The 27,350-nt window shown below is 44.1% G+C and overlaps 4 protein-coding genes across 9 annotated transcripts in view; 1 reads left to right on the plus strand and 3 right to left on the minus strand.

Moving 5' to 3' along the window:
- The window catches only part of RANBP9 (RAN binding protein 9), a 40,461-nt gene extending 34,437 nt beyond the window's left edge, over positions 1–6,024 (plus strand). Inside the window, exons 11-14 of one of the 3 annotated variants that reach the window (XM_080338830.1) lie at positions 1,361–1,482; positions 3,706–3,857; positions 4,501–4,612; positions 5,026–6,024. In XM_080338830.1, the coding sequence (XP_080194956.1) occupies positions 1,361–1,482; positions 3,706–3,857; positions 4,501–4,612; positions 5,026–5,156 (517 nt within the window). In that variant the 3' untranslated portion in view covers positions 5,157–6,024. Of the gene's footprint in view, positions 1–1,360; positions 1,529–3,705; positions 3,858–4,500; positions 4,613–5,025 lie in introns of those variants that run through there. The other 2 variants (XM_080338831.1, XM_080338832.1) reach the window with 2 other exon arrangements.
- NOL7 (nucleolar protein 7) lies at positions 314–10,926 on the minus strand. Of its 4 annotated transcripts, XR_013921739.1 has the most exons (10): positions 10,720–10,926; positions 10,545–10,605; positions 9,922–9,980; positions 9,654–9,685; positions 8,338–8,425; positions 7,561–7,682; positions 7,409–7,486; positions 6,615–6,682; positions 1,705–1,870; positions 314–400 (listed from the first exon to the last, which is right to left on the minus strand). XR_013921739.1 is itself a non-coding variant. In XM_080338834.1 (9 exons), exons 1-9 carry the CDS (start codon positions 10,890–10,892, stop codon positions 1,784–1,786), a joined length of 768 nt encoding a protein of 255 aa, XP_080194960.1. In that variant the 5' UTR covers positions 10,893–10,926; the 3' UTR covers positions 1,492–1,783. The 4 variants fall into 4 exon arrangements, 3 of the variants coding, with proteins under 3 accessions (XP_080194960.1, XP_080194962.1, XP_080194961.1); XM_080338834.1 differs by lacking the exon at positions 314–400 and having other exon boundaries at positions 1,492–1,870; XM_080338836.1 differs by lacking the exons at positions 314–400; positions 1,705–1,870 and adding an exon at positions 6,084–6,520.
- Positions 10,927–11,321: 395 nt separating this feature from the next.
- Positions 11,322–23,337, minus strand: SIRT5 (sirtuin 5; the record flags this gene model as incomplete). Its single annotated transcript, XM_080340585.1, has 9 exons — positions 23,328–23,337; positions 20,232–20,367; positions 17,983–18,116; positions 16,459–16,684; positions 15,010–15,097; positions 13,999–14,052; positions 12,970–13,093; positions 12,042–12,157; positions 11,322–11,397 (listed from the first exon to the last, which is right to left on the minus strand). The coding sequence occupies exons 2-9, from the start codon at positions 20,347–20,349 to the stop codon at positions 11,322–11,324; spliced, it is 936 nt and encodes a 311-aa protein (XP_080196711.1). The 5' UTR covers positions 20,350–20,367; positions 23,328–23,337.
- Positions 23,338–23,732: 395 nt separating this feature from the next.
- The window catches only part of KIF13A (kinesin family member 13A), a 120,014-nt gene continuing 116,396 nt past the window's right edge, over positions 23,733–27,350 (minus strand). The window contains exons 39-40 of the mRNA XM_080340724.1: positions 25,912–26,992; positions 23,733–25,034 (exon numbers count right to left, since the gene is read on the minus strand). Coding sequence (XP_080196850.1) covers positions 24,748–25,034; positions 25,912–26,992 — 1,368 coding nt within the window. The 3' untranslated portion in view covers positions 23,733–24,747. The remainder of the gene's footprint in view (positions 25,035–25,911; positions 26,993–27,350) is intronic.

Below are 27,350 nucleotides of genomic sequence, written 5' to 3' on the forward strand. Positions count from 1 at the left end.
AAATACTCTCTTTACTTTGCAGTATCTGCAAAGTAAACACAATTGAGACGCATATTCTTTTGAGGTCCCTTCCAGTCCTTAACATTCTGTGATTCTGTGTGATATGAAATGTGCCCTGCCTTCTGTTGCGCACACAAGAATTGTTTGCCTACTCCAGTCCGTCACTTGTGCAAACACATTCAGTTTGGAGAACTACAATAGATACATTAATGAGGGTTAATATGGTTATTCATAACAAGTAAATACTAAGCTCTGGGTTGCACAGATGCAGCAGAACTTAAGTTGATGTGAAATACAACAGTATTCAGCTGTACTGCCCAAGCTGGATTCCCAAAATTGCCAACTACGATGTGGTGATGCGGTGGCGATAACAAAGACTGTTCCAGTTGGATAGTGATGACTGGGGGGAAAAAATAGAAAGTAACAATTTACCTTTTAGTTTCGCAATTTTTGTTTGTGTCAGCAATTTCTTCTGCCAAAAAAGCCTGGCAGTGTCCAGGCAGCTTGCAGATTTTTCACAGGAGGAAGACAGTTCCTTGGCTGCAGTGTTGCCCAGTCAGAGAGGCCTTTTGGCTTTCTTCCTCAAAGGAAGCTGAGTATTTTTCATTGCTTAGAAGCAAGATATTAAACTCTTAAATTGAATCTTTTTGGTCTTGAGAGAGGTTTTAGGTTGTCATTCTCCATGGTGAACGGGCTAGGATGTAACTGTTGGCAAAGCTCAGTCCCAAAACCATGCTGGCGTTTTCTAAAAGTGTTTCTATGACCTGCTGCAAGCAAAGTATGGTGAGGAGCTGTACGCTCTGAATCTGGCTGTGAGCATTTCTTCAGTGTCCTGGTTTATTCAGTATTTGCTTTGGGTTTTTCTTCTTTTTCCCTGTCATTCTACCGACAGTAAATGAGAGATCGGGGCTTTTTTTGGAAATAATTATTTACCTAAATACAGTATTCTCAAAGTAGGCTCTGTATTGAGTTAACTGTGTTTAAAAAAAAAAAAAAGGGGGAGGGGGTTGGAATTGTGTATTTTCTCAATGCATTTTCTCCAGCGCTATGTATGTACAGATACATGAACAAGGTAAGAACTTTTTGGTGTGTTTTTAGTAAGTCTTGTACTACTTATTCTGGAGTAGTGGTGAACACATGTAATTTTACTGAATGCTAATGTTAGCTGAAAGAGCCTTAAGATTTCACTGGTGCTCTGGCACTGCCAGTTGCTACAGAAAGAGCTGTGGTCTAACTTGGTAATATTTAAAAGTAGCTTTTCAGTAGCCAAGATGAGGAGGTATTGTGCTGAAGTTGTGAAGAAGATAACCCCTACGTACTTAAATATGCATAAAACTTTTATTTATTACTCTCTTTTCAGCAATGATGTAGACATGGAAACAGATCACTACTCCAATGGGGTTGCTGAGACTTCATCCAATGGCTTCCTAAATGGTAGTTCTAAACATGATCACGAAATGGAAGAATGTGACACAGAAATGGGTCTGCAGTGATATTTCTTACATTTTTATTAAGTGATGGCAACAAGGTTATGTTTTTACTTGCAATGCTTCCCAACTTGAAAATTAGGGATATTAGCTCAAATCTTAACTTTTTTTTTCTTTTGTTTGTTTTGCTGTTATTAGATGTGAATCTTATAATCACTGATTCAGGTGGTCCAAATCAGTTTGAGAACAGGGGAAACATCAATTTCTAAGACAGTACCTTTGAGAAGAAACATCCTGTTGTGTAGCACGGCTGGGTTAGGGTTGGCAGGTGGCTTCTCCCTCTTTTCCTGGTCCTCTTACCATTCATGGTTCTGATGGCATCTTTGCACACTCAACAGTAAGAGTAGAAATTCCAAATCGCTCATATTGAAGAATGCAAAGTGCTAATATTAAGTGGTAAAGAAAAGGGCTATGTTTGGGAACTGAGATGTTAAAACAAAAGCAACAAACACACACCACACACACAAACAGACAACAACAAACAAACAACCCACAAATGTTTTCCACCAAAAAAATGGCCTGTCTTACATGGTTGCGGTCTAAAAAAATACCTTTGTTTGACTTAACCTGCTTTATGCTCAGTTGTAACTGTTGTCATTAGTGACAAATGAGTATTTAAATGCCTTCTGATCGCCAGCACACCATAACAAGATGCTGTTTACTCTGTCAGTTGTGGTGCTAACTGCATTCTCAAACAATTGCTTTAACCAGACATCAGTGAATAGGTAGCTTAAATGAAACATGAAACTCGGGACAATGCTGGTGAACTTTCAGAATGCAGTAGTACTTACAGGTACCTGTGAATGCTTCACAGTTGTGAGGGCATGTGCTGCTGCTGCCAGTCATGCAGCTTTGCTGGTAAATACTACATAACTGTTGAAAAGCAAATATAATTCTGTTACAGCGCTGGAGGGGGCAGATTCACATTTCCAGGCCATTTCCCTGCATTGTGCTTTGAAACTGGATAACAACAAGGCCTCATTTCTGTGACAGAAAAGACAAAATGCTTCTTTACACTCTTGCAGCCTTCTCCGTGGAGGCTTGCTGTGACACTCACGAAGCAGCTGCACAGGGCACAGACTTGGTGTGTGAGGGTGTTTTTTTTTATCATAGTTGGTTTCTGCCTTTGGAAAGTGGTGTCCTAGGTTGGGCAGCAGACAGCAGCAAACACCACTGCTTGAGGACATGTGGGTGCTTCACCTTTGTAAAAAGGAAATGTGAGGAAATGTGGCTCCGCAACCTACATTGATTACACATCACAGTTGGAGTTTGGTGGGTTTTTTTCCTTTTCAGAATATATATATATTCCCCTTAGTGCTGTGTACATACAGCTATGTAGGTAGATTTTTTCCACAGGTGATACGCTCACATCTAAGAAAAAAAATAAGTAAAGCAGCCACTTACAAATCCTTGTTTGTCATAGTGGTCAAAATATATCACTGGGTAGCAATGTTAAAATCAGAAGGAAGAGTGGTTTTGTAATCAAAGTCTGATTCAAAACTTAATAAGGCAAAGAATGGATAAATGCTTCTTTTTAAGATTGCTTTAGTTGTAAATTTTAAAAAGGCAGAACTTTCAGAGAAGTCAAGCATTGATGTCCTGTTCGTAAACTACATTAAAAACGCTTAAAATCCCTACTATGGGGTAATATTGTAGCGAACATTAAATAAATCTGTTGTAGTGCTCTGCTTGATTACAAAAGAAGCCTGGAATGTCCAAATCTTTAAAATAATTTATTCTACAAGGAGTCCAAACAGTCAAAGTGATCATCTTGTAGGAACATCCATCATGGCTGTTTGGGAAGTTGAGTGGTTTTTACTCCCTATTAGCCGTTCTGGATTTGGTGTATCTTTAGAAGTGCAATGGCAAAGAACTGAAAAAGTAGAACTGTGGGCTTAATTGTTGTTATTCATTTTAAACTCCCATCAAATTTTAGGGTAAAACTTGGCTTATCATCTAGTTAGTTAAAAATTAACCATTGCAAAATAAACGGTGTGTGTGGGCAGCCTTTGCTGTTAGTTAGCTAAGTCTCTATGTTTATAAAGGAGCAACTGAACAGTGCTCAGTATAGGAGCACATTGTGCTGAGGTCTCTGGCCCAATGTACTTTCTCTCTGGGAAGGCAGATGTCTTTTGAGTGAAATCAGTGGGTTCTCTAGATCCGTAGATTGTTATTGCCAGCTCTGTTAGCAGTGGTGATGACGATATCATTTTTGCAGAAGTAGATTCAAGCCAGTTAAGACGTCAGCTATGTGGTGGCAGCCAAGCGGCTATTGAAAGAATGATCCATTTCGGAAGAGAATTGCAAGCAATGAGTGAGCAACTAAGAAGAGAATGTGGCAAAAACACAGCAAATAAGAAAATGCTGAAGGTATGTTTCTCCTTGAAATTGTGGTGTTAACTGTGCTGCCCAGCAGAAACTGTGTCCCCAGCACGCTGTGTCGAAATACTGCCCTGCTGTAGCTAGTGCTTTAATCAGCTGTGGTGTAGCACTGTCTCCTGCCTTGTCTGTGTAGCACGTTAACAGGGAAGATAATTGCGTGCTGTCATACAATTAAAACCAGAGATTAATTTAGCACTTCCCTCCATCTCATTTCTGACTGTGCAGTTTGGCCTCTTGAATTGAAATGCTGTTTTCAGCTCTAATGATAAATGAACTGCAAAGATAATTGATCCAGATGCCTGAAATGTGCTCTCTGTAGTATTCTTGTGTGTTAATTAGTTTACCTTGATTTGAGACTGCTCTGGAAAAGGATTCCCTTACCGAAGACTAACTGCATGCAATTTTCAGTCTATTTCATCTTTCCCGATCACTTATTAAAATACTGCCAACTTTTGTTGTTCTGCTTGCTCAAAATGGAACAATTCCTGTTACAGTTTCTTTTTATCATTTTGTATTGATGGACACAGCCAATCACCTTTGTGATTCGGAGTCCAAACAGGTGATGAAAATAGTCCTAGTTTTCACTAGTGGAATATAGCTGTGAGATGTAATAAACCTTATCTTTCCGTAGGATGCATTCAGTTTACTTGCATATTCCGATCCCTGGAGCAGCCCTGTCGGAAACCAGCTTGACCCGATACAAAGAGAACCTGTGTGCTCTGTACTGAATAGTGCAATACTAGGTGGGTAGAGCCTGGGGGCTTTCTCCTTTCATTCTAGTCAGGTAGCACTGCTGCTCACGTCATTTGCTGCACTCAGGACTGGGCTGGCTGTGTCACTAACAAAGCATAGCAATGTTATGGTACGCTCTAGTTTTTACTAAAAGAGAGAGGGGTGGTGTAGGGGGCATGGTAATGTAACAGATGTCAGCATCTTTTTTTGTTGTTCAAAGCAAAAATGGGCCTGTTAGTAATGGTGCTGTGCAGGGAATTTCAAAATCACTTGGTTTGTCCTGTTCTGTCTTGCTCTAAGAGCAAACTTTGCAAGTAAATACAGGAATTTCAAACATCTTTTTAAACAAGCTTAAAATGTAAGTGGTCAGTGCATTGCTATGACATTAATCAGGTATTTAACTGCCGCCACAATTCTTTTTCAGAGACTCACAATCTGCCAAAGCAACCACCACTTGCCCTAGCAATGGGACAAGCATCACAGTGTCTAGGATTGATGGCTCGATCAGGAATCGGATCCTGCGCGTTTGCCACAGTGGAAGACTACCTACACTAGCTATGCATTTGAAGATCTGAAAGGTGTTGTGGCATATTCAACATGGAAAGTAGTCCAGCTCTGCTGACTGGAATTTGGAATTTTAATTATGTACTAAGGACAAGTCTGTCGCTTTATGTTGCTTCCTAGTTTACAGCATGATGCAAATGATTTCTAACTTAGTGTTAGGAGAAAATTTCCATCTTCAGATCTCTTAGACAGCTAAGAGTTGAAAATATCACTGATAATGTCAGACATCCAAACTGACAAGAACCAATCCTTTGAACGATTGTCCAAAACAAACCAAAAATCCTGCTACCTTGTGGTGGGACGGACTAGAAAACCTGGATCTATTTAGCATGTGGGTGATGTCAATGTCAAAGCAGGATGACTTGCCAACCTCCACCCCCATTGTTACATAGTTCAATCAGTGTAATTTGCAAAATGCATAAACACCTGATGGTTTGGATATATAGTGTTGATGGGAAGAAATGATATTTTTTAATGTGTACTGTAAAACTTGAATTACTCAGGAGCTGAGTGAATATGTTTGTTGCTACTTACAATCCCAACCTGTTGATCTTAGTAGTTTTTTGTTTTAACATGGTCTTTTCAACTTTGTTTCCTTGTTTAACTACAGACAGCTTCTGTTGTGTAGACTCACCAGTTTAACTGTTGTATTATAACAGTATTACATGTCAACACAGTGTGGTTATGACCTATTTATATAAAAACCAAATATTTAGTCAATTTACAGTCTTAATTTAATCTTTGTACACCTTGCATTTTTAAAAGTGCTTCAAATAGTACTATATTGCAATAAAATGTAGTGATATCATAATTAACCAGCCATTAAAAACTTACTTCTACATACATGGTAGCATGGACTTGTATGCTACAGTTTCTGGGCTCTAGAGCTCTATCCTAGAACACTGGTTCTCAGGGAAACCTACAAATTCAGCAGGCAAGTGGCTAGTTGAACCAGGGATGCCACTTGCCTGCCTCAGAGCACTGCAGCAGCCAGGTTGTCAAAAGGGAAAGGTTGACTGTGTTCTTGCAGAAAGCAAGTCTTGCCTCAGTGACGCTAGTAACTGGAAAAGCAGGAATAATTGATTGCTGTAAGAAATGCAGCTTCCAGAACAGTAAGTACAACACTGCTAATCTTTATTCCCTGCAAAGCAGCTGCCTCATGGGGGCAGCTCTACCAGCCTGGCCAGGACACCAGCTGTTCTCAAACAGTATTAAGGATACACAGTCACTACCCTGGCCCAGCTGGTTTTTAGCTTCTCTCACCTCTCCTGAAAGGGGGAGGGAAGAGAACGGCACAGTCAGTTCAGGCACAGCTTGCTGAAGGTTAGTGCCTGCTTCCTGGCTGTTGCCTAGAGCTGAAAGAGCAGTGAGGGGGAAAAAAAACAGCTTTGTGTGGAGAGACACAGTAGAAGTTCTTAATTGCATCTTCTGAAAAAGCTGTCTTCATACTTGCTTTTTAATCTGTGTTGCAAGCCAACGTTGTTTAAACCTTGCTGCTTTTAGCTTCTTTTCTTGCCCTTAAAAAAACACCAAAAAAAAGAAGAAAATTATGATTTCCTTAGCCCATCTATTCAAGAAGCAGCAATCCTTTGATTACTGCAGCATTTCAGAACAGAACTGACTGGAAAGCTGATAAACTTCCTATTGTATTTCACATACACAAGGTGCTTTTCACTGGCTGGGTACCAACTTGTGCCAATCCTCTTCCAAAAGTGGGGGGGTACAGCAGCACTTTTGAAGCACAACTGAAAAGTGGATGCTGCCCACTGAGTATCAGTAACTTTGGCTTCTAGTATCCATGAGCCCCACGGAGGGTGTTTGTGTGGCTGTCCCCATTCCTTTCTGTAATGTCACTTTTATAAGGAGAAACAGGCACCATTCCCCTGTATTCAAAACACAAGTTCTGGGATCTTGGCATCCCTGCTTTAAGTTTCATACACATCTGAAATTACTTCCAAGGGCTCAGAGGCTGCAGGCTGAAACAATTAGTAAAGTAGTTATTTTGGCAAGTAAACATGGCTCTAAGCCCAGATGCTGTTTCTTAATGTATCAAAAAAGGAGGTAATTTTTTCAAGTTGGGTCTCATATACCCTTCTCACACCCAATCAGGCTGTAGTGTTCCACAGGGAGAATGGAGCAAGTCACAGCCCTCTAGCATGCGAAAGTTTTATTTGAAACAAACCCAAACAACCGTATGCATAATGTGGTTGAAAGCAGTACCTACTTTGACTTTATATACTCACCCCAAGATTTGTCCACAAACTGAACTGCAGCTTTTCTAACTGGGTTTTTCTTATTTTCAAGGGAAAAAAATTCATTTGCTGAAATAGAGATGAGTGTTAATTATAAAGTTTAACACATCCTGATGCAGACCCACCTACGGAAAACTGCTTACCCCCTACCCGGTTGGTGCCTGGTCCATAGAGATGAGTGCTTAAAAAGTCTCGGGCGAGCTTTTGGTGGAGGCCTTCCAAAGTCTGATCTTTTAAGCGCACAGCCACATAGTTTCCTTTTGACCTAGTTAGTTAAATACAGTGATGTAAATACCTGTAGTGTAGTAATAGAATTCAGAACAACAGACAAATGTCAGTGCTTTGCTGCTTGAGCACAACAGAAGCTGGTGCTGGTTTCTGATGCTCAGCCAAGTTTTGTAGCGTATTAAACTGGACCACGGCTCTCAACCTGTCATCCTGTACCTTTATATGCCCTGAGGAATTCCTTGGGAGTCTGGAACTAGTCCTACCAGAGCCTACTGCACACATCAGTGGCAGAGAAACAAAGGGGGAAAAAAACCAAAACCAACCAAACAAAAAACCTGAATGCAGGAACTCAGAGCTCCACAGCAAGATCTGCAGAGACAGATAACAGAATGTCTTCTGCTGTGCTTACGGCTGCTCAGTTATCTCATACCAATTAACTTAAAAATTATTTATATTATAGATTTTTTATATATATATATATATATATTTTACAAGTATGCCATATCAGAAGCATACTAAAGCTGCTTACAGCACATAAATACGCTTTCAAGCAGAGGAAGGACAGGGAACATAAAGCAGAGTACAGCCACCCAGTGACAGAACAGCTTCCGTGGTGCCCCCGACCCAGGCAGAAGTAGCAGCAGTGTCACCACATGGCAACAGAGCCCCTGCCTCTGCTTCTCCCAGCGCACCTGGCACCCTTCCTTCGCACAACTTTCTTCACCAGCCTTTGGGCTTTGCCTTCGCTCTGCTTTGCAGCCCCACCTCCACAGAGTTCACCTAAAGTAAATTTAATAGAAAACAGGAAAAAAATTCCCAAACGTTATGAATCAAGAGCTAGAAAGTGTTGCCCACATAGAAAGGCTGTTAGCAAGTAGAGAAAAATCACACTTTGGAGGAACTACCCCAAGTACCCCTGGCCAGCCTTCCCCTTCCTTGGCATCAATACCACAGAACAGGCTTCATCACTGGACAAAACTCCAATGCTACACAACAGCTACGAGTAACATGCAAAGGGGAAGCCAGCCTCGGATTCGTTCTCACCACCACGTACATGGAGACCAAGAACTCAAAGAATCATTAGCATGGTTTGGGCTGGAAGGGACCTTCAAAGCTCATCTAGTCCAATCCCCTGCGATAAGCATGGACATCTTCAACCAGATCGGGTTGCTCAGAGCCCCATCCAGCCTGGCCTTGACTGTCACCAGGGATGGGGCATCTACCACCTCTCTGGGCAACCTGGGCCAGTGTTTCACCACCCTCATTGTAAAACACTTATTCCTCATGTCTAGCCTGAATCTTCACTCCTTTACTTTAAAACCATTATCCCTTGTCCTATCCTGAGCTCATCTCTTTTCTATGCCAACAACAGATTTTTCTAAAAAAAACAATAATAAAAGGAAGAAAAAGTAGCTGTTATGTCAGCTGGCTACATAATTATGTGATGTATGGATCAGACAACTGTTTTAAAAAATAACCAAAAACACTAACTTTTTTTTTTGTAAAGTACTTTGAAATGCAGATGAAGGGGGCCAGAAAACAGCAGTCATGAATACTCTTCATTTTCTAGTTCAGAATTTGAAAAAAGCCACCTTTTTTTTTACAGATGTTATTAAATCCTAGTATGATATGTAAAGTATTAAGGCAATTAACAACTGTACACAGAAATAGCCTTTGTAACGTAAGCAAATGCTATTAATCTTCCTCTAGTAAGAAGGAGCTTTTCCTATTATAACACTTGCCTATTATTTCCTTAAAAATCTTGCGCTATTCTAACTGAAATCATTGTACAGCAAAACACTTCTGTAAAAGACCCAGAAATCAGATTAAATGCAGCTTCAGACCCTCCCTCGGGTATTTTTCCTTGGCAACAGACAATCTGTTCAGCCTGTTTCACACTTGCAAAAGGTCTCTGTACCAAAGCACTTCCCCCTGCAGCCCTAGCACAGAGACAGAACGCTGAGGTAGCAGGGCGAGCACCGTGCCAGCGAAGCCAGCTGTGGTGTACCTGTGTTCGCAGCTGGAGCTTGTTCCTCGGCTCTGTGGAGGAAGGAAAAGGCAAAAGGTTACCCTTCCAGCACATGCACTCCCTGCATTCACCCACAGCCACTATGGCTCGCATGGCAGTAACTCCCCAGGCACCTCGGTGAGACACTGAGCAGAACCAAGAGTCCCGTTTCACCCCGTAATCTCCCAATGCCAGGACCCGATGGGGCCGCACTGCCACAGGCAGCGCTCCTGGAACCACCTCTCCCCACCCGCCGTGTCCCCCTCACCGTTCTGGCGGCGCGGCGGCCAGCTCCTGCAGCACGGCTTCGGGAAGCAGCTTCCGCCTCTGCAGGGAGAGCACAGTTAGTGGGCCAGGCTCCTCAGTTCAGAAAGGACAGGGAACTGCTGGAGAGAGGCCAGCGCAGAGCCACAAAGATGATTAAGGGAGTGGAGCATCTCCCTTATGAGGAAAGGCTGAGGGAGCTGGGTCTCTTTATCTTGGGGAGACTAAGGGGTGACCCCATTAATGTTTATAAATATGTAAAGGGTGAGTGTCATGAGAACAGAGCCAGGCTCTTCTCGGTGACAACTAGTGGTAGGACAAGGGGTAATGGATGCAACCTGGCACACAGGAGGTTCCACTTAAATTTGAGAAGAAACTTCTTCTCAGTGATGGTGACAGAGCACTGGAACAGGCTGCCCAGGGAGGCTGTGGAGTCTCCTGCTCTGGAGACATTCAAAACCTGCCTGGACACCTGCCCGTGTAACCTCATCCAGGTGTTCCTGCTCCGGTGGAGGGACTGGACTAGATGACCTTTCGAGGTCCCTTCCAATCCCTGACATCCTGTGACTCCGTGGGGGCACGGCCCGCCCGGCGCGGGGTGCGAACGGGGAGCGGGGGCCGCCGTACCTTCTGCTCCGCGAACAGCTCCTGCCGCCGCCGCCGCTTCTCCTTCAGCAGCTCCCGGTGCCTGCGGGGAGGCGGGAGGCGCCGTCAGCGCCGCCTGAGGACGGGGAAGCGGGAAGGGGTGTGTGGGGGGGAAGCTCCGCGCACGGGTGGCTTTTGCACGGGTTAATGTCCGTACCTCCGGGCCGCCTCCCCCACGAGCTTCCGTTCGGTCTCGGCCGCCTCCCTCGCCACGCCAAAGGACACCTCCTCCGGCGCCTCGTCCTCCGAGGAAGCCGGGCTGAGAAGCGCGGCGGGCGGCCCGCGCTTTCCCGCGGCCGCCGCCTTTCTCCGCCGCGCCATGGCCCCCATGCTGCTCTCCTGGAGCCCCGTCCCGGAAGCGCTCCCTGACTTCCGCCGCCAGCGCGCATGCGCGCCCCGGAAACCACACCCCGCTTCGTGAAGACGCCCCGCCCCGCGATGACGGCCACGAGCCACGCCCCCTCGTGCCCAACGGAATGTAACCGCCACCACCCTCTCCTCCCCTCCCTCCCGCCCCCGTCCCCAGAGAAAGGCCGGAGAACGGCTGCCTGGGCTCGGGGCAGCGGGGCTGCTCGCTCCGTGCCGCGCTGCCCATTTATTGCTGCAGGGAGCAGGGGTGGGAACAGACTGGCGAGACCCGCCGCCTCCGCTTTCTCCCCTTTTCCCCTCCCCAGCTCCCCCCGCCCCTCCGCGCTGGGTCCCGCCCGGCCGGGCTGCAGCTGCCGGTGCGGCGCGTCCCTGCCGGCCGTTCCCGGGTGCTCAGGAGATGATCTCCGTCTCGTGTCGGGCCAGCGCCGGCGGCAGGGTGGTCCCGCACGGGCCCGGAAAGTGAAACCTGGAAGGAAACAGCCGGGTGAAGGGGCGCGACCACCAGCAAACGCTGCTGCTTCTGGCGGTGCCCGAGGGCATCTGATGTACAGGTAAGGCAGCTGGTCCTGCCTGTGAGATAAAGGGTTTTAGGCCTGCTAGGACCTAGAGCCAGGCTTCACACTTAAGACACAAGTGTATTTTTCTAAGTTAATTCCAGCAAGAAAGAACAATCATCTTCTCTTTCTTTTAAGAAGGAAATAATATTCAGTGCATCCCAGTGACAGGATGAGGGGCAGCGGGCACAGACTGAAATACAGGAGGTTCCATCTAAACCTGAGGAGAAACTTCTTTACTTTGAGGTGCCAGAGCACTGGAACAGGCTGCCCAGAGAGGCTGTGGAGTCTCCTTCTCTGGAGACATTCAAAACCCGCCTGGACATATTCATTTGCTCTGGGTGAACCTGCCTTAGCAGGTGGGTTGGACTAGATGATCTCCAGAGGTCCCTTCCAACCCCAGCCATTCAATGATTCTGTGATATTTCTTAAGCATCTGGGAGGGCACTAGATCATGTATGTTAAAAAATTTTCTAAACATTTCAGGAATTCAATGGAAAAGTCAATAAAGACGGAGGGGACTAAAACTTACTAGTTTAAGACTGAAGAGCTTTACCTGAATCTGTTTGTAGCAGGAGTGGCTTCCATGTTAAATTCTGCAACTGGCACTCCTCTGGCAGATACCTGAGGGGCAAACATAGCAGCAGGATACACCACGGAGGAGGTCCCAACCTGCAGGGACAGGGCAAAAAATCAGGAGTGTAGCAAGCAGGCCAGTAGCTAAACAGACAAAACCAAATCAGCCCACAATGTAAGGACCGTTCTCAGAACACTGGATCTGCAAAACCACTAAAGCATGAAAGATCCTACAGAAATGAAACCAAATCAGTATCTATATTTAGTGTCACTGCATATGTAGCTATTTAACGCAGCATAAGAATCAGGAATTGTTTCTCTGATGCAACCCAAAGAAGCCTGTTTGGAGATTGTAACTGTAGATGAACAAAAAAATCCCAGAAACAAAATGGTAGACTTTGCTTTTAAGAAAAATAAAAACCCCACAAGATGTCCCTTGTGTTACTTGAGATTATTGTCTGAGGGGTATGCAATATTCTGAGCAAATGTTTTGGAGTCACCAGTGTAAAACCTACATGGCATGTAAACAACCTTGCAAAAAATGGAGCATATGATAACAGCTAGCTATGTTCTTAGGTTTTGTAACGTCTTTCTAAACTGAGCATCAAAATAATCCTGGTTTTCTCTGTTTGAGAAACTTTTAAAATTAGCTAACCTCTAACACTTGAAGCTTTTACATGTGTGCATACTAAATGCAGAGAGCAGATACCAGCTGAGCAAGATGCCCAGTGTATGTAAAATTTTAAACTTCATGGTCTTAATGTTGTACACTTGACACTAGAGAGTCCCTCAGGTGCTTTTAGCTCCCTCAAGAAAGTGCAGCTGCATCTCCTTTACCTGGGAGGTGCAACCTATTTAGCTTGGCTTCCCTGCTGGTTAAGAGGACAGGTTACAAAAGTGGCACTCACCACCAAGCAGAGGTCACATATCTCAAGCTCCTTCTCAACTGCTGTCAGAATGTTAGGATCCAGGGTTTCACCGAACCATACAACGTGCGGACGGAGGAGTCCATTGCAGCCGTCCTCCTCACACCTGTTTAAAAAACGCAAACAGATAGCATTGTGCTTCTGACATGCAAATTTCAACCTGCAAACTGGCAAAGCAGTTTTCATTCTCATTTGGACATGTCTTTATCTGCCCTCATTCTTCTTTCTCTCTTCTCTTTCACAGTCCTTGTGCTGGACAGAAGGCAGCTGATGCCATGCTACACATATGTTGGAAGTACACACACAGAACGGTGGGATGAACAGTTGTTCAGCTCAGATACTTTATCACATCTTTCCTTTACTCAGCTCCTGAAATGTGTGAAACTTAAAAACCATAGTAGGTGCTACTGTCCTCTACCTCCATCAACATTAACAAACTGGCCATCAGGTTTTTAAGGAGAAAGTGAATTGCAAGAAGCATCGCGTTAGCCTCTTTTCCTTAGGAACCAGATGAAAAATATAGTGGCTTTTTACATCTACAACTACCTAAGGCAAAGCTTCAGCCATTATAAAAAAGCACTGTGGCCTGCTTAATTCCTGCAAGAGACTATACTGTGGTGGTACCCCAGCACAATATTAAAGACTAACAGTAGGCAGCACCTGCAAAGTAGTAAATTGTTTACTGTGTAGAACTTAATTTTCTTACTGCAATTCTCCAACTACTTCAGCTACTACAAAACCCATGAACTGAGGCATGTGTCACCTTGATGCTCAAGTACACAAGCATGCGATCCCTTTAGCATCATGATAAACTAGTACACACTCCTGTTGACTGTTGTCTGCTGTCCCCTGCAACGCTAGGTTTAGATTTAGACTCAGTTCTCTGAGGCAAAGTCCCACATCTTTTTCTGTAGAATGTTTCTGTATCCTTCCAAAACCATGTGAACAGCAATATAAGCCTTTGAGATACACAAAGATGTAACAGCAAAGATCAAAGCAGCCCATACGTACTGAGGAAGGTCTTCAACTGGAATAGCGGCATCTTGTGTTTCAGGATCTGGAGCCCTGAAGTTACAAAAATGAAATAAATATTCGGTCATACAAAGTCCGCTTTATAATATTAATAAAAACTTTGTATTTCTCTAAAGCATGCTCTCCAATCAAGGAATCTTTGCAACTTCAGCCAACTTCAACACCTGCTACAACCCTAAAATACCCTACAGAGGCCAGGCAGGCATTTGCCCAGAATTATCCCAGAGCTAAGCAGCTATAAGATGCTGGTCAAAATCTGTCAGAAGCACAACAAATATTTATGTAGCCATCTGAAGATTTGGCAAAAATACAAAGGGGAAAATACCTAAAAATCTGAGCATGTGCCTGTCCTGTTTCCCTGCCTCCTTTTTTTAATGGTGAAAGAAAGAGGATGGCTAGAAAAAGGAGACTGAAGGATTCTTCTGCAACTTTTAAAGTTGCAGAAATCCTGGGAACTGATGCTTCCCTCCTGATTGTTCCATGCATCTGTGTTTCAAGACCTGTAGTCATGAGAATCTTACTGAAGAGCTGAAGGACAAAAGCTGCTCAAGAGATGCAGAAGAGGATAGTCAGTGTATCAAGTGATGACAGTCCAATTTAAGGAGTAAGCATCCGATTTAATAAAAAAACTGGAAGTTGAATAGGATGGGAGTAAACACACATTCTCAAAGAGTACAATTGGTTGATGTCCAGTATGAGAGTTCCAGACCATCTGAAACTGTTCTAATTAAAACACATATAATGTTGTGCTAACTTAGAGGTTAACAGCTATTCATTCACAGGACTTGTAGTATCACAGGCTCTCAATGACGCTACCAAAGAGTACACTCAAGTTTCAGAACAGTTGTGTGAAATTTAAGCATTAATACTACTAAAGGAAAATGAGGTGGTTGGCTGAAACTCCTGTACAGTCCTAAAATGGCTCCTTTTCTATTGAACAGCAGATAGACAAAGTAGAAAATGCAGAGTTTACAAGGCAGACAGTATTACCCTTTGCCAGCCAATGCAGGGCATATTGGACTCTTGTAATTTGCAGCCACATTTCCACAGTTGGTGCATCGAGTTTTAAATAAACTACCTGAAAGGCACAAAGAAAACATCAGAGATCAAGCAATTGCTCCGAGGACTGGCTGCACAAACAAATGGTTCTGTTTATCTGGACGGCCTTTATTTGACTTTGAAATTATACCTTGTGGGTAACTTACTACATGAATGTAGCAGCCAAGTGTTGAAACCTGGCAGCATTATCCAGGAGACGCTATTTACTACACATGGCATACACACACTTTTGTTCGGCAACCCAAGGTGACCAGCACCATAGTGAGGCACAAACTGGGCCCAGCAAAGACAGGCACAGCCCTTCCAGCTGAAAGGCTGCAGTGAACAACAGCAACGGTCCCTCTAAGCTATGATTTGTTCTACCTCACCACATGAGTAATACACAGTCTTAACAGTATTTCAGAGGAAAATAATTATCTAAAGTATCACTGAGGGAAATTTTTTCTGCTTATTCCTTTTCCCCTTGAATCAGAAACGTTTTCATAAAAGAATATATGCTGCTTAACACTGTTTTGTTTCATGCAACACTCCTCAACCCCAAGACTTCTGTAGTGTTAGTAACATGCTGTAGAGAAGTGCAATATTACCAAGAGTTTAAAATTGTTTAAATTTTGTAAAGACTAAGACTAAAATTAAACTATACCCAAGACTTTATCCTTGGATCCACAACTGCAAAACAATTCGTGCAGGTTTCCTGTGTCCAGATCACAAAGCAGCAGTGGGAAAAGCCATTTAAACCTTTCATGGTACTTAAGAGTTAAGAAGCATCATAGTGCTGGAGGACCAGGATGGGACTTTGTCCTGGGAGACGTTCACTCTGCAGCAGGGCCTGTGAAGTGAAGGCACCTCACAGGATGGAGAAAGGCCTCCTCACCCTCCGTTTTTTCCATCCCTGCAATGTACTTCATCAGAGCCAAAGGCCCCACTGACCCCCGCGACTGCACCTGTGTTGTGCTCCTCTGGACTTTGCTGGAGAGGGGGCAGGAGCAAGGAATGCCACTAACTATAGGGAAGAGAGAGGGAGTGCCACTGGGTTTGGGAGAGAAAGGCAAGGGGATTTTATCTGTTTCCAGCCTCTTCTTCCTCCTGTAGCCAAGGGCTGTGCAGGAGGCGGGTCTTGGAAGGACAGGACAGAGGAACAGGGGCAGGTGGCAGAGCAGAAAGCACCAGGGATGGAAAGACCAATCCTGCCAATCTACGTTTTATTGGGGGCAATACCAGCGTGGCACCACCAATGTTAGCACAGGCTGACATTGTGAATAATTCATGCAAGTTATTATAATTTTTAAGACAAATTTATTTTCTCCCAGTACTTCTCCTGCCCTCTCTTCTCCCCCACAAGTTTGCTGGCCTGTAGCAGCCAGGTAACCTGATTCTTACCATGAATTTCTAGGAGGTGCTTTGTGCCTGCCTTTCTGTGTAGTTCATCAATATTCTGCGTAATGACCACAACACTCCGTCCTTGCTTGCTCAGCCGCCTTTCGCACTCTGCAATGGCGATATGTGCAGGATTTGGATGTTTACTCAACATCACTTCCCGGCGGTAATGGTAAAATTCCCATACACGAGAAGGGTTTCGTGCAAAAGCCTCTGGCGTAGCCAACTCCTGGAAAAGACGTAAGATTTAATTCTAGCAACAAATGGGCAGGAAAATGTTCTCCCCAGATGAAGCCTGCTAGCATGCTGCCATCTACACTGCTACCCGCGTAACACCAAGGTCGAAAGCAGATTCTTTATGACCAGATGCAGTTGAAAAGAATACAGTTCAATAGCCCTTACAAGGATGACAAGTCAACGTATCTTATTGAGGAAATGACTGATATAAAAAGTGTGGTACACAGTCTTACATAGTACACTTGGACCTTATTCTCTGCTCTCCTACCAAACTATTAGGAGTTTAGTACAGTACAAAGGAAGGTATTTCAACACACATTCTTTTTGGCGTCCAAATTCTTTTCCACAGCAGCCATACAGCTAGCAAATTGCTAGCAATTTCTTTACTGCCTTAAGTGAAACACAAGCCAAATTACAGCCATTGTCAAAAGCTAAGTCTAATGTCTTCTGTTCATGTGCCTGTAAAATCCAGCTATAGTTTTTACACTAATTTTGCCCTATCTATTTTTAAACAAGGAGTAGCTCAGTGTAATGCTTCCAGGCCCAGTTCTGCTGATCTAAAACCAATGAATACAAACTTTCTGATGCAGAAGGACTAGGTATTTATACAAACACTTTATTTTAATTAATAGCCACTGAAAGAAAAAATACACCTTTAGATTCAAACCATCTCTAAAACATGATCTCTGACCCCTTTTTAACTTCAACAAATCTTTAATGAATGCATCATTAAAAAACATGAAGCAAATGTGATTGCAGGGTTTGGGGTAGCAATTACTGACAGAATAATGATTATTTGAAACGTCTGCAGCACCTGAAAAGATCAGGCTCACAAGGCACCAGTACAACTCGTGTATTTTGGTGCTCTCTGTTGCACCACTCCACTCTCCAGCATCTGCTTCCACCTCTTCTCCCACCCGTGTCTCTAAACACTGGCAAGATCACACCAGCAAGGGAGACAGAGCTTTTGGGAGACTTAGAGACTGTGAGGAACCCTGTCCTCAGACAAAACAAAATCCTAAAACATTTTTAAAGAGTATCATGAGAAATCAAGACTTTTCCCAAACAGCCGATAACCCAAACAACAGAAAAGAAGCAGCAGCTGCACAAGCAGCAACTTCAGAGCATGGGGAAGAGCTGCAGACAGAGCTGCAGGGAGAGCTGTATCCCCACCGTACCCCATGGGAACACCTCCACCCCCTGAGCACCCATCTTCTCCTGACCCTGCAGGCTTACCTACCTGATGGAGCGAGAAGCGCGGCTGCGCAGAGACCTGCCACCCGTACATACCTGGGCTTGCCACTTTCTCCAGAAACCTCCAGCCCCTCTGAAGGTAGGAACTCCACTCTCTGCACTAACTCCCGCCCCTGTGATGATGGCTATGTGCTTCGCTTTGGCAAACACCTCTCGAAAATCAGCCATATCTGTTTGTGAGGAAGAAAAAGAAACAGGTGGTCAAGCATACTTCTGTATAAGAAGCCATACAGTTCTGGCCAACTTATGCATCCAGAAATGGCTTCCACGTACACCTCCCATGACTTTAGTTTCAGAATACTAATTTGTTTCTGAGCTTCTGTGTAGTGGAATTTTAAGAGCAATTCCTGGAGATCCTCAAAAATGCATCTCAGCAAGACAAAAGTAAGACAAAATGTATTCATCTAAGCAAGACAAAATGTAAGACAAAATGTATTAAACTGTAAATGTACTCAATATTTGCAAGGCAGAGCCTTAAAATAAAACCTCACATGAGATGCTACCATAAAAAAAAAATGAGTCTCTTCCAGTTTACCTCAGATATTAATTTTAAGGCAATGTATTTTGGCATCACAGAACAGCTGAGGTAGGAAATGACCTCTGCAAGTCATCTTGTCCAAAACCCCTGCAAAAGAGGGTCAGCCAGAGCAGACTGTCCAGGACTGTGACCAGTCAGGTGGCTTCTGAGCATCTCCAAGGATGGAGGCTCCACCACCTCACTCTGCACAACCCATTCCAGTGACTGACCACCCATGCAGTAAAAAAGTGTTTTCTCATGTACAGATGGAACCATGTGTGTTCCAATTTGTGTCCATTGCCCCATGTCTTGTCATTGGACACTACTGAGAAGAGTCAGCCTTGTCTTCTAAACAGTCCCAGCTCTCTCAGCCTCTCCTCACATGTCAGATGCTCTAAGCCATTAATCATCTTTGTAGCCCTTCGCTGGATCCTCTCTAGTGTACCCATGTCTCTTTCGTACTGGGGAGCCCGGCACTGGACCCAGCACTCCAGGTGTATCTCACTAGTGCTGAGCAGAATTGAACAATCACCTCCCTCCATTTGCTGGAGATGCTCTTGCCTAATGTTCAGGACAGCCATCAGCTGCCTTTGCCACAGGGGCTCATTGGTGGCTCACGGTCAACGTGGTGTCTGCCAGGACCCTGAGGGCCTCTCCTGCAAAGCTGCTTTCCAGCAGGTTGGTCCCAGCCTGTCCTGGTGCCTGGGTTTATTCCTCCCCAGGGACAGGACTCAGCATTTCCATTTGTCCAACTTCATAAGATTCCTGTCAGCCCATGTCCCTAGCCTGCTGAGGTCCCTCTGGATCACAGCATGACCCTCTGGTGTATCAGTCCCTGCTCCCAGGTTTGTGCCACCTGCAAACTCACTGAGGGTTCACTCTGCCTCATCATCCAGATGGCTAATGAAGGTGTTAAATTATATCCCCAGTATTGACTCCTACAGTACGCAACTGGTGACTGGCCTCCAGCTGAACTTTGAGCTGCTGATCACAACCCTCATCCTCACATTTACTATGTGGGGGGGGTTTGTTTGGTTGTTTTATTTTTTAAAGCAAGGCTGATATTTTTTATGAGACACAATCAGTGAAGAAGTCCCTGGGCCCACAAGGGCCACAGAAACGGACAGAGAACCCCACAATCCCGATGCCCCATCTGCTGTTGTAAACTAAATGTCACAAAGCCCTGAATGTATAAAGATCAAGCCCAAAGTCCTTCTGGTCCAGTCTCCAGTCTCTGACAGCAGCCAAACACTGATGCTCAAAACAGCAGAAAAAGCAAGTGCACCTTGGCTATGCAACTCTTAAGGCTTATTATTATTATACCCATGAAGTTTTGTGTGCAGTTCTTAATTTAAAACACATTCTCAAATTAAAAAAAAAAAAAAAGGAAAAGAAAGATAATATTTACTACTACTAGACTGCAATATTTACTACTACTAGACTGAACAAGGCTCCTGGAGTTACCCAATATTCTGCTCCCAAGTTGTTCCAAATGCTCCAGGGCCTCTGTAATTCTCGTGCACAGAAATGAGAACTTTTATTACCCATTAGGATTATGAAAAGGAAATGCAATTAATTAGCATACATTTGTGTGCACAGATTATAAATACTACAAACAAATCACCACGCAACCACACGAACTTCAACTCTACCAAGTTTTTTGGAGCTATCCATAGAAGACAAATTTTAGCAGCTGACAAAAAAAATCTGAACCTTGAATCAAGCTTAAATATCTCTCCAGGGTAAAGAAAACAAATAGATGTCTTACTTGAACTAGGACGAGCCATTTCCAAACAAAACTTCTGTTTCTTTGAAGAAGCCTTAAATCCACAATGCACGTGGGAAACCAACCTTCTAGCAGTAAATTGAAAGAGACTCATCAGCATCCCTTGGAAACACGTTACCTGAGAAGAAATAAATATAACACAAGCAGCCCATTCAGGGTGTGTATTTCAGGACGCATGTACGGAATTATGGAGAAAAAGAACCAAGTACAAATATTATTCACGATTTTCTCCTGCACCTTCAAATTCCCGCCCCCCCGCGCTGCAAAACCGAAGAGATTCGTTCTGCGCAAAGACCACCGACCCTTCAATAAATTGCCCAACACAGCAACGCGCACACGTCGCGGATTTATCTAAACACTCAACTCACGCGATGCTTTTAAATTTTGTTGCCTCACGCCGAGAGCAACTCCCGGGACCAACTGCAATTCTAAGGAGGGTAAAGCAAGCCCACGGCCGCTTCGCCGAGGGGCATTCGCACCGGGACGCAGCTGCGGCACCAACCCCAGCGGGCGGCGAGCGTACGTGCAGCTGCCCGCCTGCAGAAGGGCGAAGAGGAACCGCGCGGGGGGACGAAGCCCCGTCGAGGGGGAGGCGGCGGCGGCGACCGCCGCCGCCGCCTCCCCCTCGACGGGGCTTCGTCCCCCCGCGCGGTTCGGAAGCCCCGGGGTCGTGGGGTCGCGCCCCGGCCGCGTCACCTACCTCGGCGGCGGGGAGCGGCGGCGCCCTTGCGGCTCTGAGGCCGAGGCGTGCGGCGCCTCACGTCCCGCCCCGGGCTTGCGGCGGGGGGCGGCCCTCGCTCCGCTCCGCCCCCCTCGGTGTGTTAAGGCAGGAGGGGGTGGATGGAAGTCGGCACGGCTCCCTTACGGCGTTGCGCTTTCCCTGCCAGAACGAGTACATATTATATTACACCTAAACGTCTGACGGGCTGGATGCTCTTCCAGTGTCATCCGTATGATGGTCGCAGTTCATACATTAACCGATGAAACTCCTGTAGGCTGCTATGCTAACATGTCTTGGTCATTAACAACATCCTGATAGCTTACTCAGTGTTTCCAGTGTTTTTATGAGGATAGCTGTTTTTAGCTTGTTTTTCTGCAGGAACAAGACAGCAACTGCTTTCATCCAGCCTCTTCCTCTCCACCCATCCCCCAAAAGCTTTAAATCTCTTCAGTCCTTTTCAGTCAAGCTGAGATTTCACTCCTTTTCCTTTTTTTCCTTTGACTTCTGTAAATTACCAGCTAAACAAATGAAGGGGTCCCTCAAACACATACCCAAACACAGGAAAAGACTGAAAGGCGAGCCCTACCCCATTGCAGAACTGCTCTTTTAAGCCTCCAGCCCATGGAGCTTCTGCCCTGGATGCAGTCCCTCGGTACAGGGCCTGGGCAGCTACACGGGGGCAGCAGGGGGGACAGGAAACACCCAGAGGTTGCTTCCCAGGGGCTTCCAGCCCGCATTCCATTCACTCCACTGCTTCATGGCTCTTCTGGATGCTTACATCGTAACAGCATGTGATATTCTGCCCTGTTGCAAAGATGAAGAAAGCCTTTTGTGGAGGAACGCTGGCAGCAGTCAGCAGTACTGATCAAACACAACACTTCTGCTTGCTGGACTGTGACAGCTGCTCTCTAACAATCTCCACAAAGGTGCATGTGCTTGAAAAAAACGTGTAATAAACTCTTTCTGAATATAAAGGCTGACACGATCTCATTCAACACTAACTGTCCTGATGATCAAAATCAGATAATTCTGTCTGGGCTGGGGAAAGCACTCAAATGACAGGTTTGTTCTGGCAGCTCAGACAAACGAGGGATTGGCTCTGCCCTATGTTATTCAATATTATGACCAGAGTTAGGTTTTTTTAAATTGAGGTCTTAGTATGGATTGTACATCCTGCTTATTAGGCAGGGTATTTTAGATACTGGTTAAGGTAAGAAAAAATAAGAGGCAATTTGCAGTTGGACTACCACCACAACATTATTCCACTGACTGCAAAGTTCAATATAGCAAACTACTAGTCTACAATTACAAACAGAAAAACTACTTCTGTGTTTATGTACCAGTTTGAGGAGCACATCAACTAAAATGCTTGCAGTTCCACATTAACTCATCACACTCATTAGATACGCTCCTCTAACTTGAACTCAGAGCAGGGCACACTAACATGAAAGATTTGTGAACGTACAGGTCTTTGAATAATAACAGAAGTCATGACAGCACAGGTTATGCAAAATGTGTACAGCACAAAACTAGGTTGGCTTGTTTGGGTTTCTCTGGCACATCCAGATTGTATACCCCATGAAGCAAAATCATTCCCATGTTGCTTAAGCAATCATGCATTCTGTATTCTAAAAAGGTCAGAAGCCTGCTTCAGCTGATGGTAACTTGGTGTAAATGTACTGCATTTTTGCCGTAAGAAAATGGCCACATTAGCTTTCAAAATTGTTTGTAGTGGCCTTGGACAAATATGTTTATGCAAATGTCTGTGTGCACACACACAAGTGTGTACTTTCTAAAAAAAGTGTTGTAAAAAGATTAAAGTGGCATCTAAAATTAACTTGAAGACCATGGTGTTTGGTATAGGTACCTCACAGCGTTCTAGGATCATCTGTGCCTGCCAAAACGCTTCTGCATAAAGTGTTTTTTTCTATTATGGTAATTTCCTCCAGCAGCAGTATAATTAGTGCAGCGAGAGCAGCTCTAAGTGGACACCAGAAGTATTAAATGTTCTGCAAAGATATTAACGTAACCAATGCCAATTAACATCTAAGAATCCTGTCTCAGAGGAGCCAAAAACTGTGTCAAGGGCAAGTACCCTGAACTTTGCTCTCCCGCTTTCCCCACCCCCAGCATGTTACTCTCCCAGCTGCCAACCATGTTGCACTCCGCTGAGGCATTTACAGATTTAGCAGTGAGTCTGTCTTGTCCGTCTTCCAGGAACTTGTCCTGTCTCCCCTTGACCCACATCCCACCATTCCCTGGCAGGAGCTCCCCAGCTCCGCTGCCTGTCCTGTGAAGGAAGGGGAAAGCAGCAGGTGAGGTGTGGGTACCCACAGGGGCTCCTGTTCTCCGCTTACCGCTGCACGAACCCATCAGTGTAAAAACAGGTGAACACCATCCAGTCTTCCACTCCACTCGTATTGTCCTTCACCAGTTTTACAAAGTACTTTGCAACTGAGCACCACCACCTAGAACCAGCTTACTATTTGACCATGAAACCTAATCATACCAAATACAAGCAAAACATTTTTTGTTTTAAATCCCAAGTAAACAGTCTGTATTCTAACACACAATAGGTCTGTACCAATTAAATACACTATGGCAGTATATAAATTACAGTTCTTTACAGGAAATAGTAAAATACGAGAGTCTGCTTACTGTACACAACAATCAAAGAAAGAACAGCAGCTTTTCAGTAAGGTCCCAGGTATCTCAATCATCCACTTGCTAAGAAACAAAGAAGAACAGATACAGCAGGCCACTCACTTCACTCGTTTTTTTACCGTGTTACTTTACAAATATCTAGAACGCTTGTACAGGCATCTACAGTATCTACATGTGGAACAACTTTCTTAGGAATTCATGAGCACCAGACATAAATCCCTCCATCATTCCCATTATTAAAATAAACTTTACAGATTAAAATTACTTTAGCAGGTTCTATTTCATCTTGATAATAACCAGCAAGTAACAAGTGCAAAGTTTGCAGTCATGATCCATTTACTGCTTCTTTGTTTCCCCATTCCCCCCCACACCCAAAAAACCAAGACCCTCTAAAAACCCCAAAATGTTGTCCTCTCACACCCTTGCGGTAATACTGGTTCTGCAGTCAAACTGCCCAGCTGGCTTATGTTAACACGTGAAATGCCAGATGTACAGCTTCAGGCATTGTTAGTCATTTCAACCCAATGCCAAGTCAGCACAGTGGCAGGCCTCTAGGAAGACAAAAATATACGAAGCAGTTGGATATTTCAGTGTGCTTAAACACGGAACATAAGGCTGCACGGTGCCCAGTGACTGAAAGAAACGTGGCACCAAGTTATCAGTTAAAACATTTACAATAGAAAGATATAAACAGCAAGTGTGTCAGTCTAAAACAAGTTCTTTGGTAATTAAGAACAGCAAACCGTAGCTTTTTTTTTTTTCCCAAATATGGATTTACATCCTGTTTTTCCACAATAAAATATTTCTTGTTGTTTAAAATATATCTCCCAAGTTGCCGTGTAACAAATAGTCCAGTACCTCAGTTATCTACAGATCAGCTTTAACTGTATTTTAGTGTGCAGCTGTATCTGCCCACTGGCAGACAAACTATAGATACACATTCATATATATATATATATAATATATATATTATTTATAAAAAATTAGAGAATTAAGTCAAGGACTCTAGAGAATACACATTCCATATGTGTACATTAAAATGTACAATAGCTTCAAAAATCCATAAAGTTTTCTACACAGTGATGCGTGTAGTAAGTGCAAAAATACTGCAGTTTAGTTAATCCACGATTTCCTGTTTTCCTGTTTCCTAGAAAAAGCAGAAGCAGCTGCATCTCCTGAATGGCAGAGGACGTCTCCTCCTGTTTTAGGGGCAGGTGATGAGCCTTGCAGCACAGAACTTTTCCGTTTCTCGGAAGTGGAAGATGCCTGAGAGCAGGAAGTGCTACTCCATTTCCTTGTGGAAGCTGATGCTTTGCTGAGGCGCCCGGGACGAACAAAGACGCCGTGTCGTGGTTTGCAGTGGAAGTACTCTCTGCCTTTTACAGTTCCATTGTGCTTCCCTTCAATGAGAGGAAATGCACAGAATTAATTGTTGGTACTTTCATTAGCACATACAATTGCAGTGTGAATATCTTTGGCTGTCTATTAAAGAGTTAAGGTTTTTCATACTGAGTGATGAAACAAGATGCATACCACACACTAGGGAGAACAAAACTTGGAAAGAAGGGCTTGAATTGTGACCAAAAAGATGATTTTCTGAAATATTACTTTGTTAACTAACGGTTTAAAAAGTCAAACATCTGTTCATTTTACAAAGCGATCTATCCTCAAAACCAATTGCTTACAAAGCTTAAAACTTAGCTGTCAGAGCAACTTCCAGTGTCAATGCTAGTATCTGTTAAACTACTAAAACCATCATCTTAAGAAGATTTCTGTAGGAATCTCTTAACACTTGCAGAGCATTGACTTTTCATGACTCCATCAAACTGAAGTTAAAGAAACCCTGTGCTCTCTAATTAAACTTTCCCTAGCGGGGAAAACAAAAAAATCTCTCTGAGGGCTACAGACAAACCCATTTGACGAGTCATGTCCATTGTTAGTACTGCCCACGAACACGCACGTTGATTAAAAAAAAATCTGCCAATTATAGGCTTTGCTTGTTTTCCTGATCTATAAAAACAGATGGGTATCAACGGGAAATACCACAACAAGCAAAAGCACTATTCTGCATAGATCAAGAAGAAAAGGGCTGTAAGAGTTAAAAATTAACCCTTAGCAAAGTGTTCCTATAAACAGAAAGCCTAGATCTGGATGTGCATCAGATTCCAAGCCTGTATGAAATCAGAGGTATTTGCCAAGACTGAACAGCATATGATTGTACTCTTAAAAACAGATCATTCTAATCGCATAGATAACCCAGAGTAGATTTAGTCTTACCCAGCTGAACGTTTAGTTCGACTCCAACCCAGATTCCAGCTGAAAAATCCACCATTCCAACGTATCTCACTGTGCCCATCTTATTACTTCCAACACAGACCTGTTCACCCACTGCCACCCAGCTGGGCAAGACATCGGCCTGATCTGCAGAAGCACCTTCTTCACAATCGGAAGCATCCAAGTGGTCCTTCCCAATAACATCATCTACGGCAGCATTGGGATCAGTCTCGGGGTCTGAAGTCTCTTTCACCAGTGTCGAACACAAAGGGTTTCCCACAGCATCTCCAGAGCCCAGCTGGACTACGCACAGGCTCTGCTCCACCTCAGCGCCTCGGGGTAACTCCGAGGCACCCGCTCCATTAGAGGACAGAAGGGAACATGGCTGCGGAGCTGTCAAGTGGTCAAAGTCCTTTCCATCTTCGACGCCCATGAACTCCGTAAAGGAGTGATCTTCCAGAATGTCCGTCGTGTGCTCAACTGTTGCTTCACGTGCTGAAAATTCAATTGTACGGCAGGTATTTCTGCCAGCTGAGGAACTTAAAGCAGGAAATGATCCAGCTCTGGGCAACTGCTGAGAGTCTCTGTCAGTGGCATCGAGGGACAGCGGTACTTGTTCCGCTAAGGCACTGTTTTCTTTCAGTGGTAACACAGGTAAGTTTTCTCTCACTAACTCCTTTTCTGGCTCTCGACATTCCTTGTTTGAAGAGGACCTCAAATCATGTGCAAGAGATGATCCTGAGGGATCATTAGAGTCCAGCTCCTTCGTGTGAGTGGCGAGCTGGTCTGTGCTATCACTACAGGGAACAAGCATGTCAGACAGAGTAGCGTTAGAGGCACTGTGGGAAAAGTAGCCACTAGTAATACTGCTAGTGGTGGGGCTGCGGGATACCTCTTTCTCAAGAACACGTGAACTCATGAAGTCTGATTTAGGAGAAAACCATTCCCTGTTCTCCAGGCTAGCATTGTAAACACTGAAGTCAGCAAACTCCTCCGGTACGTAAGGCCGGAAATTTTGAAAACTTTGTGGACTTATCAGCTTCTTATTAATGGCCTCCAACTCGCTGTCTTCCTCCTCAGAGTCCTGCAAAAGAGTATTGAGCAGGATTAGAAACCTATGACAGTGAAGTTTTCAAAATAAACTAACCTTCCTTAACGCTTTCCTTTCTGTACATGGAGAAATATATACCTTTAATATTCTTTAACTGAAAAATGGAAGACACCTCTGAAAAAGGCTGCTGGGAACTTATCTTGTCTACACCAAGCTATTAAATTTTCAGAAAATAAATCATAAATAGTTCAGAAAATATAAAGCAGTAAAGTTTGGTATAAGGAAAGCTCACAACATGAAAAAATTATATGTTTACATATTTTCATCATGCTCAGTTTTTATGGATACGTATTATAAACTTGCTTTTTCCATGACTTATACTAATTAAACT

Source organism: Nesoenas mayeri (assembly GCF_963082525.1).
Source record: "Nesoenas mayeri genome assembly, chromosome: 2".
In the NCBI taxonomy this organism is placed as follows: Eukaryota; Metazoa; Chordata; class Aves; order Columbiformes; family Columbidae; genus Nesoenas; species Nesoenas mayeri.

Coding starts and splice junctions, on each gene's coding strand:
- NOL7 (XM_080338834.1), bottom strand. CDS start 10,892: ATGGGGGCCATGGCGCGGCGGAGAAAGGCGGCGGCCGCGGGAAAGCGC. Junction 9,686..9,921: donor GCCGCCGCGCCGCCAGAACG/GTGAGGGGGACA, acceptor CTTCCTCCACAG/AGCCGAGGAACAAGCTCCAG. Junction 6,683..7,408: donor GTTTGTGGACAAATCTTGGG/GTGAGTATATAA, acceptor TGTTTTTTTAAG/GGCAAGAAAAGAAGCTAAAA.